This window comes from Euprymna scolopes, chromosome 19 (genome assembly GCF_053919585.1).
Source record: "Euprymna scolopes isolate OS-2025 chromosome 19, ASM5391958v1, whole genome shotgun sequence".
Taxonomy (NCBI): Eukaryota; Metazoa; Mollusca; class Cephalopoda; order Sepiida; family Sepiolidae; genus Euprymna; species Euprymna scolopes.
Genome location: NC_136500.1, coordinates 35,233,368 through 35,248,071, shown reverse-complemented (window position 1 = coordinate 35,248,071; position 14,704 = coordinate 35,233,368). Strand labels below are relative to the sequence as shown.

Here is a 14,704-nt window from a genome sequence, read left to right as displayed (position 1 = left end):
GAATTAAAAATTAGTAGCAAAATACAGTATATAATACACATGTATATAATCAAATAACATTATAAATAACACTGTAAGGTGGGGCAAATACCGTAACCGTAACCTGAAAAAAAACCATATCTGGGCCACCATATCCTGGGGTTCTACTGTATTTCTTTAATAGTTATTTTTGCATATTTAACTGAAATAATGTTTGTATAGCTTTCACAATTTCATAACTGGATGACCTCTGTTTAAGGCCAGCTAAAAAGATTGAAGAGGAATTTAGCGTTGGAATCTGCAGATTGAATCTGTCCTATCGCTTTTTACATTCTAGTGCTGTCTACTTGTGTATCATTCTTTAAACAAGACAATCGTAGATCTAGAATTGATTTAGAATATTGTATTACTCATTCTTAGAATCAGCTGTTTGTTTCTCGACTCCCTTGATTTCCTCTAAAAATTCTGATGTTCCTATTAGCCACATGTGGCATGAAGTCAATGTTTGGTTTTTATTTAGTATTCGACTTGATTAAAAAAAAATACAAACAAATCTTTATGATATATGTACTTATCATGGAGCAAAGATGTCATATTCCGAAAATCATGTACATTGATTTAGTACTTTTTTGTTTTAGCTTGAGGAAAATCAAATTTATGATGAGCAAATCAGAAGCCGGCATGTTATTTAAGAATGTATTAAAATTCAAGGGCAGCAACTCAATTTGATTATTGAAATTTTGCTTATAGTCAAAATAATTAAAACTTTTTTATCACTAAAAATTGTAAATTTAAAATTCCTTAATTAAAAAAAAAACTATTTGATCAATTTATATGATTTTTTTGAAATATGACATCTTCATGACTGGTATATGTAAGATTTTTCTGTGTTATTTATTCATTTTATTTTTTTTAAAGTCAAATTCTAAATAAGAACCTAATATTTTGCAGTTGAATTATAAAAAGACACATTTTATTATTATTGTTATCATTATTGTTGTTATTGTTATTATCAGTAGTATTATTATCATTATTATAAAACTTATTAAAAAAAATAATACAGCATATTAAAAAATGGAAATAATTTGCATAATTTTTTTAATAACCTAAAAATACATAGTTTTGTTATTATATGCAAGCTTTTAATTAAAAAAAAACAAAACTTTTGTTTTTAAACTTTGTAGTACTCATAAAAAATACTTAGTTTTATTTACAAAACTTTTTAAGCAAAATGTCTAAACAAATGAAACATTTAAAAAATCACTTAAATAAAAGGATGGTGTCACACAGTTTAGAAGAGATTTTTTTTTTTTAAATATTGGAGTTTATTGAAATATATTTTTTAATTTATTGTATTTTTCACTATAAAAGTTTACATTTATTCTCCGCGATAAAACCAGAAGTAAAAAAAAAACAAAACAAAAACAAACAAATAATGTTGAGACAAAATGTGTCCTTTTGGTTGCTGCTTGTTTGATCCAATTACTCCCCCTCCCCCGCCAAATCTTTATAGGAATACTTATGATTATTATCTATATAAATAAAACAGATGTTTGTGTGTAAATATTTAACTGATAAACTCTTAAACACTGAAAGTAAAAGAAAATAATAATTATACACGAAGGATGGTTTATAACAAGTAAAATCTTTGTTTGGATGAATAACACGTACAAGCATATATTGTCAAGTTGAAATGCAAAATTTTCATTTCTTGTATTTCGTTCTGTTCATGCTCAAATTCATTTCTTCAAATCGATTAATATTAAATTTTTCTTACCGATCTCTCAATAGTAACATCGGTATGAAATGCAGCTGGAATGCTAAATGTTTTCGTTTTGATTTTAACTGATAGCACTCAAGTTTTTTTTTATTTTTGAAATCACTACTATATATTAGGTACAATATAATATTCAGTAAAGAATAGGCTCTGTCATAATAAATATGAAATCTGCATGAATTAAAATATATTTAATCATATTTTACAACCTAGCAAAACCAGACACCTCCACCCCACTTAGTTATCATAATATTATTTTGTTGTTGATTTTTTTTAGCAATAATGAAATATTTGATATTAGTGCCTCCCATCTAGGAGATCAAGGAATTAGTTTTCTTAAGAAATATCACCCATATTTTTAGGACTTAAACAAATAAATATATATTATTTATATTTTTTTATTTTACTTTTTAAAACAGTACTCTATGTACACGTGTTTTGCTGCTCTACAGCTCATCTGTGTAGTTGGACTGTATTAGGGTTCGAACCTCGAGCCATCATATTTCAAAGTTGTTCCCAAATTGGTCTTTGAAATGAGATTTTGGTAGGCTTGAAAAAATTTTTTTTTTAATTCAGTGCATTATTTTTTTATACAATCCATTATTTTTTTAATACAATCCATTATTTTTTTAATACAATCCATTATTTTTTTTAATACAATCCATTATTTTTAATACAATCCATTATTTTTAAAAGAATCCATCATTTTTTTAAATACAATCCATCATTTTTTTAAATACAATCCATCATTTTTTTAAATACAATCCATCATTTTTTTAAATACAATCCATCATTTTTTTAAATACAATCCATCATTTTTTTTCGATACAATCCATCATTTTTTTCAATACAATCCATTATTTTTTAATACTATGCTTTTTTTAAAAAAATACAATTCATTTTTTAAAAAATACAGTCCATTAATTTTTTTTAATACAATCCCTTTTATTTTTTATTAATACAGACCATTTTTTTTTATATAAACCATTTTTTTATACAATTTAGCCTAGATTTATGTAGGCATTGTTCTGGCATCAAGGATCTGATTTGATCCATCTAGGAGAAAAATGTAGTATCTGTTCCTCTGTCTTTCTATAAATCCTTCAAGACTGAAGCAATTTTAATTTTTGTCTCAATCTTGAATGCTACTTTTTGGAGAGCTGGATTTTTTTGCCCACATTAAAAATTGACCATGTGTTTAACTCTGGAGAGGCAAGTATCAGACCCTTCTTTGTTGGAATCAGGTAAAGTCTGACTTGATCCTAAGCGCTGCATTTCACAGGCATTACTTTCTCCTTCAGAACTATGGGTGGTTTATTTCAATCGCTCGAGATGTTCTAACTCAAGAATGCTTGCGGGTCCATTCTCAGCTATTTTTGTACCAGGGTAAAATGCCTCTCCGTGGAACTGACTTGTCCCACCTTCTGGTTTTGGAGGGGCATGGAGTCATCCCTTAGTTGCCATTACACTCAGGGTCATTTTTGATGCAGAATATTCTATTTAACTCACGGATGTGATTATTTGTATTATACTTTAGAGGCATACTTTTATCAAAATAACTAGATTTAACATTAAATAATCTGAAAAGGTTTGATATGCCCACCCTTTCTTCTAATCAACAATTGTTTTAATCTTATAGAATATACAGATCAAATTAATCAATGTTAATCTGTTTTCATTTATCATTTTACTTGCTCAATTTGGCTTAAGAAATATCTTGTTTCGAATGATCATCTCTCATTATAAACTGTTATGAGTTTTAAGCTTTTAATAAAGTACAGTTAGATTGTTTTTAATTTAATTGGTAGAAAAAGTCATTGTGTTAGCAATATATATAGGGTGTTCAGGAAAAATTTGATTATTTGGTGATATTTTTTCCTTTCTGCATAAGTTGACATATTTAATGATGATCAAGTGGAACAGATAACTCTTTCTATTTACTATTGATTACTGAAAAGCTTGGAAATATTGGAAGAGACTGATCCACTAGTTCAATCCCCCCCCCCCAAAAGGAATCTTCTCAACAAGGTCAAACACTCATTTGAACTAGGGATGCTCTGATTCTTGTCAAACAAATAGAAAATATGCCAGGATCAGTTGCACAATGTGCAGAACAACAGATGGCTGGACTAGAGTTTTTAAAATGAATGTACACATATCTAAGGCAATGGCAAAAAATAACCTTTAGTTGGTAGTGGAATGCGGCTGCAAGTGGATGGTATCATTTAATGATACTAAGACTAAGCTCCTTTACTTTAACAACTATAATAAAAACAACTGAACCACCGATTTATATGACAAACTAGCCTGGGTGCCTGGCGTTGCCCGGGTGTTTGAAGGTGTGTGTTGAGCAAAAAAAAGATGGTGGTAGGCAGACAGGCAGGCAGGCTTGAACCTGTACCGCGAAGGAGAAAAAAAATGTGAAAAAAAAGTGATGTCTTTGCTGTTGCATCTATTGCTAAACTGAAAGTGGCGAAGGTTTAAATTAAGGATAGTCAATCAAAAAGACGGGATGACTTTTGAAAATATCGACGAAAAAAGCGACCCGCTCCTTGCAGAAAAGTGCCCAGTTGAAGGTGAAGAAATTAATGTTTTTTGCCAATTTTTCTATATTGGTCATCCGAAGGGTCGAGCTTCAAAACGACACCAGTCTCGTGAAAATCTGTCGCCTCTGTCGAAAATTTTAGGCAGATATACAAACATGCATACATTTAAACAGATGGGTGAGATTTAAATTATAGATAACACCCTACCTTTTTTTTTTTTTATTTTTTTTTTTTATTACATTTTCACCCCAAACAAGGCACATTGCCACTTTGGTGTAGGGGGCTACTATCAGGGGAAACATCTACTGGGGTACTATGTAGGGATTAGGGCAGCGAGATGTTGGTTCACGTTGCACTTGAACTTATGCATGTCAGTACAGTTGGGGAAGCAGTGACCCGGAATGGAATTCCAAAGTCTAGCAGTTCTGGGGAAGAAACTACTGGAGTAGAAGGATCTTTTACATCTAGGGATCTCTACAGTGTGGGGGTGGGATTTTGCAGCTTGTCGGGTCTGTCGAGGGTGTTCACGTCGTGGGGGCACAAGTGCTTGCAGTTCTTCAGAGCATTCACCATTATAATACTTGTAGAACAGGCAGAGGGATGCAACGTTTCGACGATGGGACAGAGGCTGAAGTTTTGATGCCAGTTTAGGGCCTATCAGATTTGCGACTCTCTGTTGAACCCTGTCAAGGAGCGAGAGACTAGTAGCCGATGCACCGGCCCAAATATGACAGCAATACTCCATACATGGGCGAATAGTGGCCTTATAGAGGTACAGGATACTTTCGGGTGTTAAAAGTTTTCTAGCACGGTAGAGAGAGCCCACCTTCCTTGCAGCGGCCCTGGCAATGCCCTCGATGTAACTGTTCCAACTCATGTTTCCAGTGAACGTTAGGCCAAGGAGCTTGAGAGACGTACTCTCAGATAAAGAGTCGTTGGCCATTGCTATAGGTGGTAGAGAAGGTTTCTTGTAATTATTGAATGAAACCAGTTTTGTCTTGGTGGCATTGAACGTGACCATCCATTTTTGTCCCCATTCCACTACAGATTGGAGGTCATCCTCTAGTGTTTCTGCCATTACTTTAGATGTATGTTCGTTTGTTTTCCTGTCGTGCCTGCTATAGAGTGTGGTGTCATCAGCATGTATCCCCATCTCAGAGGCAATCTTGTCGGGGAGGTCATTTATGAATATCAGGAACAGCAGAGGTCCCAGGATAGATCCTTGGGGCACTCCCGCATTTATATCATATTGTTTAGATGTACGACCGTCGAGGACAACCTGGATTTTTCTCTTATCTAAGAAGGATTTAATTACGTTAAGTATTCTACCAGTGATACCGTAAGATCTAATCTTCCTGAGGAGACCCTCATGCCATACTCTGTCAAAAGCCTTAGATATATCTAGAGCTACCGCTCTTCCCTCTCCCGCTTTATCCAGTGAATGGTATATGCGTTCAGAGATTACAGTGAGGATGTCTGCTGTGGAACGGGCTTGTCTAAATCCATATTGACGGTCGGTCAGAAGTTTAGCATCTGTAAGGTGCTGGACTAGAGCATGGTTAATTAAGGTCTCAAATATTTTGGCAAAAAGTGGGAGGAGGCTAATAGGGCGATAATTTAATGGGTCAGTTCTTTCGCCAGAATTCTTGAATACTGGTACTACAGAAGCAGTTTTCCAACAGCTCGGAAAGCAAGATTCATTAAGGCATTTGTTGTAGAGTTTGGAGAGAACTGGAGCTACTTCGGCTGAGCACTTTTTTAATAGCACAGCTGGGATGAGGTCGGGTCCACATGCTTTGGAAGTGAGAGCACATCTTTCAAATTTCTTAACTTACCATTTACAGGCAGTATTAATTAAAACAAATGCATTGAAGACATTGCCAAGTTGCTGTAAAAGAAGGTTTGCTCCCTCTACCATACTAGAAAATTACTCGCAACAGTGAGCATCTTATATCTTTAAAAAGTTACAATTTTCCCATGCATGGAGTATTGTTACCACATCTAGGCTGGTGCATATACCACAAGTTTTTCACTCGTAGACAAGGTCCAAAAATGAGTCTCTAATCTAATAGGTATTGCATTATTGGCCAAGCTCCAACTCCTGTCCCATTGTTACTATGTTGCAGCCCTCTGCCTCTTTTACAAATATTTTAATGAAATGTGCTGTAATGAACTCATTGCACTTATGCCCTATCGGCGCACATACTCCTGACAAGCAACAAAATCCCACCCCTTTACTATTGAAATCCCTAGATGGCCTCTACTCCAATAGTTTATTTCCTTGGACTACTAGACTGAAATTCTCTTATTTTCTGCTTTCCTGACTGTATTACCCTGCAGAAGTTTAAATGTAATGTGAACAGACATCTTGCTGCTCAGCTCCCCTGTTAGGCACAATCCCAAATAGTAGCCCCATACGTTTCAAGTGGTAATATGCCTTGTTTGGGGTGAAAATGAGTTACAAAAAAAAGCCATGTTATGCTTCTCTTCATCTTTGAAAACGGATTCAGATTCAATTCAGATGGCATATTGAGTTTCTATACATTGCAACCCCGTGGACTAATATATAAGTTAGGTGCATTTGAGAAAGACATCAACTGTACAACCAAACTAATGTTCAACCATCTTTTAAAGACACTATAAAAAACGCATGTGCCACGTTCAAGTCCCGCTTTTGTAGAAGTTCAAAGCGTTTTCTTTGAGTGAGTGGTATTTGGTAAAAGGTTCAAAAGAAATGCGTCTATAAATTTTGAGAGCATGTTATTGACCAAAATGTGATATTTGTTTTTCTTTCTTTTTCAAAAAGTGTTAAATTTATCCCAAACATATAACTATATTAGTTAATATCGGTGCAAATTTGAATAACGTAAATGGTTGAATATGATTTTATTAATCTAGAAAATGTAGAATTTAAATATAATAAAATATAATAGAAATGTGATTATGTTTCTGCTTGATGCAATTACTTTTTAAATTATGAATCTTCACAAATGATTAATGCATTGTCTATTTTTATTGATTCTGTGTGGTTCTTGAATATATCAAATAACCCAAGTAAGAATGTTAATAAAACTAACTGTATCTATATCGGGTTGCTTAGAAGCCTTTTTACTTTTCATTTTTGTTATGTAAAACCCTATGTAAATGTGACCATGTTTTTGAATTCTTCTAAGACCTTTGCCCAACAAAATGCCTCCACTGTGGTAACCCCGAGTAAATATGGCTAATAAATAAAAAAACAATGTTTGAGAGGTGCATGCCAGATTATTTGATTTTTTTTTTGTTCATTTTGAAACAATATTTTTTTGTGTTCATTTTGTAACCATATTTTTCTTTCTTTTATAACCATTTTTTTTGTAACCACTTGTTTTTTGTTTTGAAACTTGAATTCATTAAATTTTTCTTTATTTAATCATTTTAAATAAGCTATTAATCATATTTTAATTTTACAAATCATACTTCATAATTAGAGACGCACATGATATATAATTTGGTTAGATATTTTTAAGACAAAAATATAATCGTTTTCTCACCATGTTTTTAGATTTTTTTTTCTTTTCTGGAGTGAAATTTTATAGTTAATTGTGATTTTTTTTTTTTTTTTTAACCATTTTATTAACAATTGCAATATCATTTTATTTGTTTTGGGAAAGGATAAATTTTTTGTCATCCTATTTTATATTTTTTTAATCTGTCTTTTTCACTTCAGTTTGATTGACTTATTTTCATGTTTCGTTCAGCAATAAAATTATTGTGTTATTGTTTTAGTGATATTGTTTGAAATCTTCGAACTACTGTTCTCATCTTGAGTGTCTTTTTCACATTTCTTCAGGTGTATCTTGTTAAACTTGGGAATTTAGACGGAATTTCAAACGGAACCCATTATTTACTTAATGGGGGTAGCATGCTCTTGTTCCATCAGCTATGACATTAAAGTCACTGAAGACAAAGAGCTTGACGGTGAAGTTGTAATGCATTATCAATACTGTAATACATTATCAATTACACATTAAAATTGTTTTTTGTACTTTTAATTGAATGCAATAGCATATAATAAACTTTTAAAATCTTACTTAAAAAATGATTCCAAAATTGAATTCATCAAATGCATTTCTTCATAAAGAAGTTAGTCATTTTAATCTTTTATTAATATAATAAATGATTTAGCTTGTGACCCTTCAAAATTGCAAGGAATTTGGAAGCATTTATACTGTCGAATTTAAAACGACTTCCAGGTTCTTAGCATGTTCTTTTGAATTAAAAAATTGAAATTTTTCAAACTATTTACATCTGATAAGTAGAATTGGGGAGCCTTGAAAATGATATTCACTCCCCTTGACTCCTTACTTCCTCCCATGATGCAAGTTCCTATACATAGAGCTCTAAGTTGCTTTCTAATCAAAAATTCTATCTTATTTAAATTAACCTAACTTGAAGGTTTCTGTTTTTAAATCTTATTTTTACAAACCCAATATCTCATCGTGCTACACTGTTACGTGACATATCGAATCCAATCAGTTTCAGAATTCTTTTATTTTTCCTGGAACTGTAGAACTATATTGTCCCTTTTGACAGTTGCCGACTCCCAATGCTATTTGCTAAGGTTTTTTCTCCTTCATCTGGCCGTGCCATTTTCTCTCAAATTGGCAATTGTATATAAAAAAAAAGGAAATGATGCAAACTCACAAAAGAAAACAAAACTCTGATACATTACATTTAAACTAGTTATGTGTGTGTGATAAAGAACCACAAACATCTGTTGATAGCTATCATCTGGTGAGGCATCTTTGTCAATCGGTTGATTAGTTTGTTTCCTCATCTGCTAAAGCTCTGCCTGGTCTTGATTCTAATCTCTCTTTGCGGACATCCAGGTCGCCAACTATTGTCAACTGTCCCAAACTGAAAACTGTCCTAAAACTAACTCTGACTTAAAATTGAAAACCCTATCCAGTAAGCAGAAAAGTATGTGCCCTCTTGGCCACTCCCAGCTGACCACCCAACCCATTTCTAACCACTTTTATGCACCTTGATGACGCATTTCTAACCATTGTCATGATCTTTTTAAAATTTCTGACCACTTTTTTTTTTTTTTATGAATCACTCCCCTAACACTCACCAGGATAGAATGGGTCTATAGTATCACAAAGCCTATTTGCTACAAAATGTAATAGCTTTTTCCAGTTAATTCATCAAGATGCACTTTTTGAGGTATGTCTGAATTGTTTATGATTCATTTATTGGTTGCAAAGTACAGGATCCGATCCCTATAACTTCTACCTTTTTGTTTCCTTGAGATTTACTGTGCCTTTTTATTTGTTCATTTCTGACTCTTTTTGTTTTACAGCATCTCGTCTCATCCTCCCTATCATTCTGTGCATCATCATCATCATCATCATCATCTTGTGGTTTGTACCATACTCCCCCTTGCTCAGGTAGTTGGCTTATTGGCTTACAGACAGCCAACTTGATGTACCTTTTGCAATTGAGCAACATTTTGTCATCTGTAGAACGGACCATGTGTGTTGAGTAGAGGGGGTGGCAGCTCCCCACCTGACTACATTTCGGTTGTTCTCAGATCTTGTTTTTCTTTGTTTTAGATGGTTACCTGACACTCCCTCTTCCTGGCATGAAACGTAGTGCCTCCCGCGGCAGTCTCAAAAATATGCCCACTCGTAAGTAGCCCCAATTGGCTCTTCATCAGGCATTTTCCTACCACTCCATATCTACCATGCATCATATTCTGCTACGCAACTTCAAACTTATCTCCCACGTGTCGTTTTTGTTCCTGTGGCCATCTACTGCTTAATTTCTAACCTGCTGCTGCTGATGATGATCATGAAAGTTTTCTGTCAACCAAAAATGAAATTCAGTGCATATTTCAATTATTAAACAAACAAGTTTTCATTCGACTAATAACAAAAATTAAAATGAACTATGCCTGTTTTGGTATTTTTTTTTAATGCTCTACTGCTTGATAAAATTCTTTCTTTTAGAAACTCTACTTCTGTCATCTAATCTTTAACATGCCCCCACTCCTTCTCTTTGTGGTTTTGTTTTCATTTCAGACTTTTGTAATATAGGTTTTCTGCTGTTGATTTTTAAATTGGGCTGCTTCTTACCATTCAACTTACTAACCATTTAAACATACTAACAGCACTGGAAGCATGATTTTTTTTTAACATTTCAGCTTTGGATTCATGGCCTGGGTTGGAGAAAAAAACGAGAGGGAGGGTGAACGATGAGGGTTTTGCATTTAAGCTTGTGTACAAAAACTGGAATTGTGAACTCGAGGGTGAACGATTCGGTTTGTATTGAAACTCTTTGAAACAAGATTATTCTTCTATTTACAAACATTCCATAACGCTAATTCTTATATATATATATATATATATATATATTGAATGTATTTTTAAGATTGGAAATCTTTTTTCTTTTACATTTTTCTCATTGGTTGATTTCTTAAGTGAAATACTTAATGAAACAATTTGATTGGATAATCAAAACCCACTCTGTTTTAAATGTTTCTTTTTATTTGTTTAAATGTTTGATGTGTCAGTATCTGTCATATATATATATATATATTTTTTTTTTTTTTTCACATGTCTTATATTTGAGGAATGAGGGGAAAGATTTTGCTTTGTTTTTTTGTATATAACAAATATATTTATGTTGTCTTTTTGTTTATTTCTTTACAAAACTCTTAGGGTTTTGCAAGTAGATTCCCTTTTGCGCTTGACATCTATTAAAAAAAATGACATTTTATTTTAGTTCACGTGAAAATGATAGAAAAAATACAGAATATTCTAGATCGAAGGAAGCGTACACAGGACCCTTGTAGAAATACTAGGTCTACCTTGAGATTAAAGGTCATAAATTTAACCAAATTTAATCCAAATTAATGTTAACTTTCTTTACACCCTCTCACACACAAAGTTAGTAGAGCCTTCGGATCACTCTTAAAATTGAGAGTTCCTCAATTAATCCTGAACAATGCTGGATATTCCTGCTAGCATATATTAGTGATGGGACAATTCCAATACTTTTCCTGATTCTGATATGATTATAGATTCTGTTCTAAATTCCTGGTTCTGATACAATTACTGACTTCCTAACTTCCGGCATGACTGCTACCAAAAGCGGTGACAAAACAAATCGGTTTCTTTGCTTTTTTTTCTCTCACACCTATACCTTCCCTATGCATGTACTCATTTTTTTTAATAATGTTTTTCCAATCTTTTTTTTTTTTTTTTTTTTTTTTATTTCCACACTGGAAGTTAGGAAGTATGTTAGCTGACTATAACCCAATTTTAAATATGTACTTACATTTTTTTTTCATTGTTTTTTTTGTTTTTTTTTTCAGATTACTGTAAAAACCAATGTAACATGTACAAATATTTTTTAAAAAAGTAGCGAATACATTTGTGGGGCGGTTGGAGGTAATCTATAGATTTTAGTTTCACTGGTAATTTAAATTCAGTAAATATTTATTATTTTATCATTAGTACCAGTGATGAAAAATTAAGGTTTATAATTTTCTCTTAAACTAATCGTTTTTGGCATCAAGAAAATAGACACAATTTTTTCAGATTCTAATATGTATTCTTATATCCAAAAAAGTTCAGATTTTCCTGATTCCAATTAATCGTCCCAAAACCAATATATATTTATACTTGCACATTGTCCAGTTGTAAAATATGCTTAAATATGATATTTTTTATTTATGCAGAGTTCATATTTATTATTATAGAACAAATTCTTTATTCATTATATAGTACTGATTTCAACTTTAAAAAAAAAATGATTTGGGTGCTATCAGCTAGAATCAAAATCAAAACATTTAGTACTCCAGCCTGATTCATTACTGTCTGAGATATGCATATAAAAACTTAACAAAATAATGCTGTTAAAGATATAAATGTATATTTGCATATGCATAGAAATAACATGTCCAGTCTATTTATGCTTACTTAGTTCAATTAAAAAAAATTTTTTTTGACCCTCTTAACAGCTATTTTTACCGGTTAAAAATCAAATCTATTTTGTTCCACAGGTCCAAAATTCTTTATATATCAAGTTTAAAGTCTGTAGACCAAAAATTGAGAGAGTAGTTTGGTAGAGACCATTCTTCAGACAGATAAACAAGGTCACTTATATATAGATATATATATATATATAGAGAGAGAGAGAGAAAGAGATAAATAGATACTCATCTTAATTTTAATCTTACTAACTAAACATATTTGAGTTGATGTTTTTACAGTTTGTGTTAACTTTTATTAATCATTAGGTCATGGTCTTTCAAGTAGTAACAGTATATCGAACCTGGAAGGTCTGGCCACTCCAGATTCTGGCATTTCTACCTTGGTCGGAGGCAGTGTGATCAGCAGTGGAGATCGTATCCGTCGCACATCATCAAGCTCCAACCTTTCAACTTGCACCTCCGTTGTGAATAATGTCTATGTGAGCGTGTGGCGCACATTACTCTTTCTCTCAACTGACCCTCATCCTGATGCGATGGAGAAAGCCAAAAAGGTGATTAATGTCATGAAACTCAAGGTTAGTAGATTGCCAATGATGTGGTGATTTAAAAAAAAAAAAAAAAAAAAAAAAAAAAATTATTTTCTTTATATATTTAGTCTTTTTTTATGTTGCTTTTATTGGTTGATACATTATTTAATCAGTGATGAAAGTGTTTTGTGTTTTCCTGAGATTTCGGATTTTAACATGTGGAAGTTATAAATTGAAACTTTTAAATTGAAAGAGAAAAGAAAATCCTTGACAATCAGAAATATACAAACTGAAGAAATTTGAAAAAGAAAAAGAGTTAAAAATTAAATCTGTGTAGTATGAACTAAAGTTGCTTTTTTTTTTTTTTTCTAAAAAGAAATGTGATTTAATATATATATATTTTTTAAGATTTTATTTTGAAACTTGTAGTTATTTTATAGTTTATAGATCATCATCTTATAATACAAAATAATGTAACTTTTTTTTTCTAGCTTTCATTTATACTTAATAATGGTGATTAGGGCCAATTTTTTAAGTGTTGGTCAACAAAATTCTGTTTATATGGCTATTCAGATATTATGATTGCCCAGAAGTTTTGTTAGACTGGTGATAGTATAGGGAGGAGTTGATGCTGGTGTGATTGCAAGAGCTAGTAGTAGATGAAGTAAGTTCAGCAAACTCCTGCCATTATTAACTAGCGAAGTGTTACCACTTTTGACCAATCTGTCAGGCATGTGCAGTATAATGATGTGTAGAAGTGAAACCTAACCAGGGAGGGTTGGAGATATGCATTGCATGGAAAGAAATGATATGAGAATGATATGATAATGCAAGTTTTAAAGACATGTTAGATCCAATGACCTCAGAGGGTAAGTAAATCTTGATAGTACAGTGTGGAACGATAAATTTGTCACCTTAAAGAAAACAACACTGCAGCTTTATTTTAAAACTGTTATTAAAAAAAGTCATATTCTGGTAACTTGATTGTGTAATAGAACTGATATCTATTTAATGTAGCTGTCTTCAGTCTCAATCACCGCCTCGATACAGTGTCCGAACTGAGAGCATGTCTTTTCTACAAGCACCGGTGGGAGCTTGGCAAATACTTGGCGTGTGGCTGGTATCAGGCTGGCTTTGGTGTTATGGGAGGTCATGTTGGTGATGTTCTCAACATGACCAAATGAAGTAGTCCACCGGGTTTAGGTTGAGAGAAGTGGAGGGGAGCAGTGAGAGAAGGGTACAAAGTTGTAGCACTCCTTCCAAAGCCAAGCCTGGCTTTCCAAGATCTGCCAGCGACCACCTGATTGCACCACGGGATCACCACACTCTTCAGCACATCCAGGTGCACTTTCGTGTTGACTTTAAAGCTGACTTCAAAGATGTGAGGTGGCATGATGTGGCCCTCACTTGAAACCACACCAAAGACCGTAACCATGGCCAGAAACTTTGTTCAGCTCTGCCCTCAAGCATTGAATCATCCGGATTTGCATTTTTAGGGTGCTGGCAATGGTTCTGTTGTTATTACTTGGATCGGTAGGGAGCACAAGTCGTACAGTAGCGCATTTCCGATCTCACTTGTTGAACATTGTATTACTTTCAGACATAATAGAAGGCTCCTATTGCTCTTGGGATTTGTACACAACTGGTTAACTAGTAGATGGTCTGCAACAAAAAAATAAAATCGGTTTTCATCAACTGGAAATGGAATCATGTCGTCTTTTCTGGGGCGACAATTTTATCGTTCCACTCTGTCTATAGTATTGTGTGCAGAACAGTTACCTTGAAAGAATGTATTAGAGTTGTGGGGTTAGATGAAGGAGGGTTTAGTTTATGAAGGAATGCCAAGTAAGTTATAGGAGGAAGTGATAAGGATAGATTTGTAAGAAAGCGGGAT

The 14,704-nt window shown here is 33.0% G+C and overlaps 1 protein-coding gene across 4 annotated transcripts in view; it reads left to right on the top strand.

Annotated features, from left to right (window-relative positions):
* The window catches only part of LOC145303515 (regulatory-associated protein of mTOR-like), a 161,581-nt gene that overhangs the window by 93,552 nt on the left and 53,325 nt on the right, over positions 1–14,704 (top strand). For 2 of the 4 annotated variants that reach the window (XM_080144952.1, XM_080144951.1), the window contains exons 19-20: positions 9,900–9,974; positions 12,590–12,858. In XM_080144952.1, coding sequence (XP_080001078.1) covers positions 9,900–9,974; positions 12,590–12,858 — 344 coding nt within the window. The remainder of the gene's footprint in view (positions 1–9,899; positions 9,975–12,589; positions 12,859–14,704) is intronic. The other 2 variants (XM_080144953.1, XM_080144954.1) reach the window with 1 other exon arrangement.